The sequence below is a fragment of the Lolium perenne genome, chromosome 2, assembly GCF_019359855.2.
Source record: "Lolium perenne isolate Kyuss_39 chromosome 2, Kyuss_2.0, whole genome shotgun sequence".
Classification (NCBI taxonomy): domain Eukaryota; kingdom Viridiplantae; phylum Streptophyta; class Magnoliopsida; order Poales; family Poaceae; genus Lolium; species Lolium perenne.
The window spans coordinates 109826084-109833464 of record NC_067245.2 but is presented as its reverse complement, the minus strand read 5'-3'; the positions used below and the strand labels follow the sequence as shown (position 1 = coordinate 109833464).

The window sequence follows — 7381 nt, the reverse complement described above, 5'->3', positions numbered from 1 at the left end:
GGAGCAGCAAATTTCTTACGCACTTTTTCCATAGCAGGATATCGATGAGAACTAGAAGGTTTTTAATGAGACGGTTTACTTGCATAATATATTATGGTTCATCTTTAAAAAAACTGCCTCTGATTACTTTGCACCTGCTACTTGGAGCATTTCACATACCCAAATTTGGCTGGATGCACATTTGCTACAAGACACACAGCAATACATACACAACCTAATACTAGACTGGACCAACTGTTGTTGTCGATGGCTACATGCAAACTAATTTGTTGGTTTCCATATATCTTACCAAACCGAAATTGGTTAGCGAGCTCCATCCTAGCTATATATGTCTCTTGACGTCTAACTTCAAGCCATATATTACCTCAATCCTCAAAAGGAAGTCAAGTAATCGACAGACCGGTAGTATTGATCAATATAATAGTGATCATAATGATCAGGATCATACCAATTAAATTAAACACAAGTGCTTCTCTAGCTATGAGCTTTCTGATACTACAAGTTATGGTATTGTAGTAGCTAGCTCCTGTAGAATCACACTCTGACATGAGCTGCCTTTTGCAAAGTGCTAGCTAGCTGTCTTGCACTGTGTTTATTTTTCATTTTTATGGCTCTATCGTTTAACGTGTGGAGGAATCAGCATGCGGTAGGTTGCAGAGAAAGTGGCAGGACACCTAGAGGGCAATATCTACATTTCGTCGTTGTAGTATCATAGACTCAACTTGGATTTCACACATCACCAAATTATAGGAGGCAGTTCAATTCGTGGTCGCCACTATATATACGCAAAATCGTTTACGTTGTGGAAATATACAACAGTTTGAGCGACGTTTCTGTTGTCCTGGATATAGCAAAGAGATGCTTTGAGATGCTTTGAGTATGTCATATACATAGCTTGTTGGAGACCTTTTGATTTAATTTGCTAGCATTGACCGAACATGATGAATACTATCAAATTTAAACAAGAACGTTTTAACCCAGTATGTGCAAACCATGACTACGGTACTCTTGCAAACGAATCATTTAGGCTTGAGAGCGATAAATCGCTCTCCACTATCCCTAGTGATGGGCTGAAGATCTTGACCACGTGGTGTCGAGTGTGTGGGTGGCGTGGCCGGCTGAAGTTGGCAGTGGCTAGGCAGGATCGGCGCAATTCTCCATTCGTGATAGGTGGTCGTGGCCAGCAAAAAAAGGACGGACCTCAACCCAGGTCTAGGCCCATCTTGGGTAGGGTGGGCCCTGCCCAGTGATTTCATGCATTCCTGGGAACCCACCCCTAGCCATGCATGGCTAGGGTGCTAGATCCGGGCCACATGCCAAGATCCGCGGCCGCTTGGCATTCCCGTTTAGGGCATGTTAGAGATGTATTTAGCCCCTAGATGTACGTATTGTATGAGTCGTATTGTACACGTATGTAACCTGATCATGCCTATATAAAGTGAGACCGTGAGGGCTTAGACCCCACGAAACCCCAATTCTATTCTCAAACTTGGTATCAGAGCATATCTAGCTAAACCCTAGCCGCCGCGAGCACCTAGCCCGCCGCCGCTAGATTGATCTCCCGCCGCCGCTGGTCCTTCCTAGTCTGCGGCGATGTCGGGCCCTCTCCAGCTCTCAGGAACCCTGGGCGCCATGGTTTCGTCTTCCTCTTCCTCAGTCCCGACCGGCGTGATCAGCACCACGATCCCGGTCCGACTAGATGGCAACAACTTCACCTTGTGGAGAGGCCTAGCGCTGCCCAATCTGGCAGGCGCAAACCTCCACTTGCATCTCGAAAAGACCGCGGTCGTCCCTGCGAAGACGGTGCAGCAGGGTACCGGCGACAAGGCGATCGCCGTTCCTAATCCAGAGTATCATACCTGGTGGACTCAGGATCAGCGGGTCAAGGGTCTTCTCCTTGGATCAATGGGAGAGGACATCGCAGCGCAGCTCATCGGCTGCACGACGGCTGCAGAGGTGTGGGAGTCCGTCCACGCCATGTTCAGCGCGCAAAGTCGGGCGAACATTCGCCATCTGCGGCGACAGCTGCAGTCTCTCCGCAAGGAGGACATGACCGCCAGCGCCTACATGCACAAGATGAAGGCACTGAGCGATGCAATGGCCGCCGCCAGGACAGTCGTTCCGGACGAGGATCTTATCGACTACATCGTCACCGGGCTCGGGTCCTCCTACAGCGCCGTCGCGGCATCCCTCAATTTCCGCACGACGCCCATCTCCTATGCCGAGTTTTATGCTAGCGTCCTTCAATTCGAGGCCATGCAGGTTCAGCAAGCTCAGGCTGAGGGCTGGTCTTCTTCAGCCAACGCTGCGGCCCGCCCAGGGCCGGGCAATGGTGCACGCCCTCGTCCCCCTGACCAGTACCAAGGAGGGGGCGGAAGTTATCAAGGAGGAGGCAACCGTGGTGGCTACGGTAACGGCGGTGGTCAAGGCCATGGCAATGGTGGCTACGGCAACGGCGGTGGTTATGCAAACCCCCGCAATGATGGTGGTGGCCGTGGCCGTGCTAACGGTGGCCGCAACAACGGCGGAGGCGGACGCAATGGACGTCGCTTCCGTCCCCAATGTCAACTTTGCGGGATCTGGGGTCATGAGGCATATGATTGTCGCAATCGCTTCAACCATGACTTCCAACGCTCCGGCAACTCGGCCTCGACAAGCTCCAACGACAACAACCCATGGATCATGGACACGGGAGCCTCGGACCACTTCACCAGTGAGTTAGAACGCCTCCAGCTCGCCGAACGCTATCCCGGCAAGGATCAGGTGCAAGTAGCAAATGGAACAGGTTTGTCTATTGCCCATATTGGTCACTCTAATTTACCCGGTTCATCTCTGCGTTTGCAAAATGTTCTTCATGTTCCAAATATTCGCAAGCACCTTCTTTCCGTCTATCGACTTGTTTCAGATAACTATGTCTTTGTTGAATTTCACCGGGACTTTTTCTGTGTCAAGGACAAGGCAACGAGGAGGGTCATTCTTCTCGGTAGAAGTCGAGATGGTCTCTACCCAGTCCCGTTCTGCAGAGCTTCTTCCTCACCGCGTCACGCCTGTTCAAGTAGCAAAGTCTCCCCTTCGCAATGGCATCAGCGTTTTGGTCATCCATCCAATAATGTAGTTCAATCTATTGTTCGAACAAATAATCTTTCATGTTCATCGTCAGACAATATATCTTTGGTGTGTGATGCTTGTCAACGTGCCAAAAGTCATCAATTACCTTACACTGTGTCATCTCGTGTTTCTGTTGCCCCACTTGAATTGGTTCATACTGATGTTTGGGGGCCTGCGCGTACCTCCTCTGGTGGGTACAAGTATTATGTTAGTTTTGTGGACGATTATTCCCGTTTCTGCTGGATCTACCTTTTAAAACATAAGTCTGACGTTGAGCAGGTCTTCTATGCTTTCCAGGCTCATGTTGAGCGCCTCCTGAACGCTAAGATTAAGGCAGTTCAGTCGGATGGAGGTGGCGAGTATCAGCGTCTGTCTCGCTATTTTCAGCGCACAGGTGTGTCTCATCGTGTGTCATGTCCCCACACTTCCCAGCAAAATGGGATTGCCGAGCGCAAGCATCGGCATCTGGTAGAAACAGGGCTCGCCATCCTTGCCCATTCCTCTCTCCCACTTCATTTTTGGGACGAAGCTTTCTTGACGGCGTGCTATTTGATCAACGCATGCCATCACCGGTCATTAACAAACAAACACCCCTTTTTCGTCTTCTTGGAGTTGAACCCAACTACTCTTTTCTCCGCATCTTCGGATGTGCATGTTGGCCTAGTCTACGCAAGTACAATACGCACAAACTTGAGTTTCGCTCCAAAGCTTGTGTCTTCCTCGGTTACAGTCCGATGCACAAAGGGTACAAATGTCTTGATCGGTCCACGGGACGTATATATATATATCTCGTGATGTCGTTTTTGATGAAACAGTCTTTCCCTACTCCACTCCTGGCGTCACGGTTCACGCATCTGATCTTGCAGAATCCCTGTCCTTTCCTGCAGATGAACCGGTTACGAGTGAGCATATGCGCAAATATGACCTGACCTATTTGTCTACTGATCCTCTTCCTAGTGTTGTGCTGTCTACGCAGGAACATGCAGCTGGAGAATCGTCTGCCATGCCGCCAGCGCCGCCCGTTCATGGGCCTGACGTTGCGCCCCCTTGCGCGATCGACGTGCATGGCGCATGCACGCCGCCCCCTGCTCCGTCGTCCGGCTCACCTACCGCTGGCCCGCAGCCCTCGCCAGCTGCTCCTCCCGCGCCAGCTCCGACGCCCGCTGCTGGTCCACCACCGGAGGAGCCTCTCTCACCTGCGCCTGCTGTGCCCGAGCGTCGGATGGTTACGCGCCACCAGGACAACACTCGGAAGGAGAAGGTGTACACCGATGGCACGGTGCGATATGATCCGCGTCGCCGCGCTTTCTTTGCCGCGCCGCACTCTCATCGGGATGCTTTGCAGGAGCCAGCGTGGCATGCCGCCATGAGCGAGGAATTTGCTGCACTGTGTCAGAATCAGACCTGGGTGTTGGTACCTCGTCCGCCTGGAGTGAATGTCGTTGGCAGCAAATGGATATTCAAGACAAAACATCGTCCCGATGGCACCATTGATAAACACAAGGCTCGACTGGTTGCTCGAGGATTCACTCAGCAGCAAGGCATTGACTATGGGGATACTTTCAGCCCGGTTGTGAAGCCTGCTACTGTTCGTCTGGTTCTGTCTCTTGCTGTGTCACGTGGCTGGGCTCTTCGGCAAATCGATGTTAGCAATGCGTTCCTTCATGGGTTTCTGAATGAAGATGTGTATATGCAGCAGCCGCCTGGTTTTGAGGATGCTCGTTTTCCCTCTCACGTGTGCAAGCTTCAACGATCAATTTATGGTCTAAAACAGTCACCCAGAGCATGGTATGCCCGTTTGAGTCATCTCCTTTATCAGTTGGGTTTTACCTCTTCTAAGGCAGACACTTCACTCTTCATTTTCCGGCGTCGTGGAGTTCACATCTTCATGCTTGTCTATGTGGATGATATAGTCATTGCTGGATCCTCGCCTGGTGTTGTTGATGTTCTGGTGCGTTCACTCTCGGCCAGCTTTCCTATTAAGGATTTGGGTGTTCTGGAGTACTTTCTTGGATTGGAGGCTTCTTACAATTCAGGGGGTATGTCATTGACTCAGCGGAAGTATGCTCTTGATCTCCTGCATAGAGTCAATATGGAGAATTGTAATGCAGCTCCTACACCGCTTGTTCCATCAGAGAGATTGTCTCGGAATGAAGGAGCACCTCTTGGTGCGGATGACACTTTCAGGTATCGCAGTGTCGTTGGAGCATTGCAGTACTTGACGCTCACGCGTCCTGACCTCTCCTTTGCTGTTAACAAGGTGTGTCAGTTTCTCTCACAGCCTACTGAAGTGCATTGGGAGGCAGTGAAGCGTATACTGCGGTATGTTAAAGGGACATTGCAGACTGGCCTGCAAATCCGCAAGTCTCCACTGACTGGCATCAGTATATTTACAGATGCAGACTGGGCAGGTGATGTTGATGATAGGCGCTCCACAAGTGGCTTTGCTGTGTTTGTTGGTCCGAATCTCATCTCCTGGAGTTCGAAGAAGCAGCCTACAGTGTCTAGATCAAGCACCGAAGCTGAGTATAAAGCTTTGGCTAATGGCGCTGCCGAAGCCAAGTGGGTAGACTCACTACTCAAGGAACTTGGTGTGACTAAGCAGCGAACACCGATATTATGGTGTGATAATCTTGGGGCAACGTATCTGACTGCGAATCCAGTCTTCCACGCTCGGACGAAGCACATTGAGATCGATTTCCATTTTGTGCGGGAGCGAGTAGCTAAAGGTGAACTGGATGTCAGATTTATTTCCACTAACGATCAGGTAGCTGATGTATTTACTAAACCAGCCACACGACTCATGCTAGATAGATTTAAGTCCAATCTAAACCTTGTATAGTGGTTAAGATTGAGGGGGTATGTTAGAGATGTATTTAGCCCCTAGATGTACGTATTGTATGAGTCGTATTGTACACGTATGTAACCTGATCATGCCTATATAAAGTGAGACCGTGAGGGCTTAGACCCCACGAAACCCCAATTCTATTCTCAAACTGGGCACCCTACTCGGTATGCCTCCTTGTTCTGGAACTGATTTGTTGGCCTCGGCATTTTGACCGATTTGGTGGTCTTATTGTTCTCATGTCAGCCACTTAACAGGTGCGAGATCTTGGATGCCGGTGAAGGTGGACTGCGCGATCGTCTCTACGGCGATCGATGTTGCGGTGGTGATGGTCTCCCTCCTTCGCCGTGGTGGGCAAGGGGGGATGCTGGTGCTGGCGGCGCTTTGGCTTTGGAAGCTCCTAGATACTGGGGTGCGAAGGTTTTTCCGGTTCAAAGCCCTATGCTTCGGCGCTAATGGGGGGGCGCTATGCATCATTACCTTCTAGGGGTGTCGTCATGCAGCTCTGAGCCCCCTCGGTTTCATTCCGGTGCCTTGGTAACAAGTTTGGTTTTTCTTATTCTTTTTTAGCCTTTGATCTGCATTGCATTGTGAGATGATTTTTCATCACGTTGTATCCGTTCGATTGTTTAGCTTTATTTACAGAGTGAAGCCAAAGCATGTTTCTCTATAGCAATGAATCGGTCAACACGAGGTTCACATACGCCACCAAATGAAAAATCGTCGTGTGACTGTTCAGAAAGCACTAAACCGTGGACTGCACTAATACAGTAAACAAAGCATATTCAGACTGTTCAGGAGATTGGCAGCTAGTATGAGCTAGCTATCGTGCGTGTTCTCTAGAGAAAATCTTCTGTGCCAATGATTGATCACAAGTTGCATCGCCGATTGCAACCCTGCTTTTTCTATAAAAAGAAATCGAAGCGCGGTTTAGCATTTATCATTTTATTTTATTTGGCAGAAATAAAATGAAATGAGTGATAATCTGATTTCATTTGGCGATCCACATAAATGGCCGGGTACGAAGAGAACTCAAAATTAGGCACAAGATGAAATTCATGGAATTTCCAATTGAACTTCGATACCACTTTCATGGCAGCCAAACGAGTTAATTCTCGAAATCACAGATAAATTTCTTGATTCCAACCCCCAGATGATGAAAGCCAAACGAGCTCTTAAGAGAATGGCATAGCATTAAGTTAGTATGGAACTATGGAAGCAAGACTTGTGAGGAAATAAGTGATCATCAACAGCAAGGAGCCACACGAAGCTGGTCGACGGCGTGCTGGTGCGGGTGCGTGTGTTGCGTAGCAGCCTCCGGAAGGAAGAAGATAGATATCATTATGGCGAGATTTAGCTAGCAGCAAGATCATATCCATGGGCCAAGGCGGCCATCCGATTGTAAATGGACGGCCACAACGAGCGGCT

At 49.6% G+C, this 7381-nt stretch overlaps 1 protein-coding gene across 1 annotated transcript; it reads left to right on the top strand.

Moving 5' to 3' along the window:
* The first annotated feature begins 1593 nt into the window (after positions 1-1593).
* LOC139835568 (uncharacterized) lies at positions 1594-6409 on the top strand. Its single transcript, XM_071825430.1, has 6 exons — positions 1594-2785; positions 2906-2958; positions 3388-3502; positions 3924-4003; positions 4085-5875; positions 6200-6409. Exons 1-6 carry the CDS (start codon positions 1594-1596, stop codon positions 6407-6409), a joined length of 3441 nt encoding a protein of 1146 aa, XP_071681531.1.
* Positions 6410-7381: the final 972 nt, after the last annotated feature.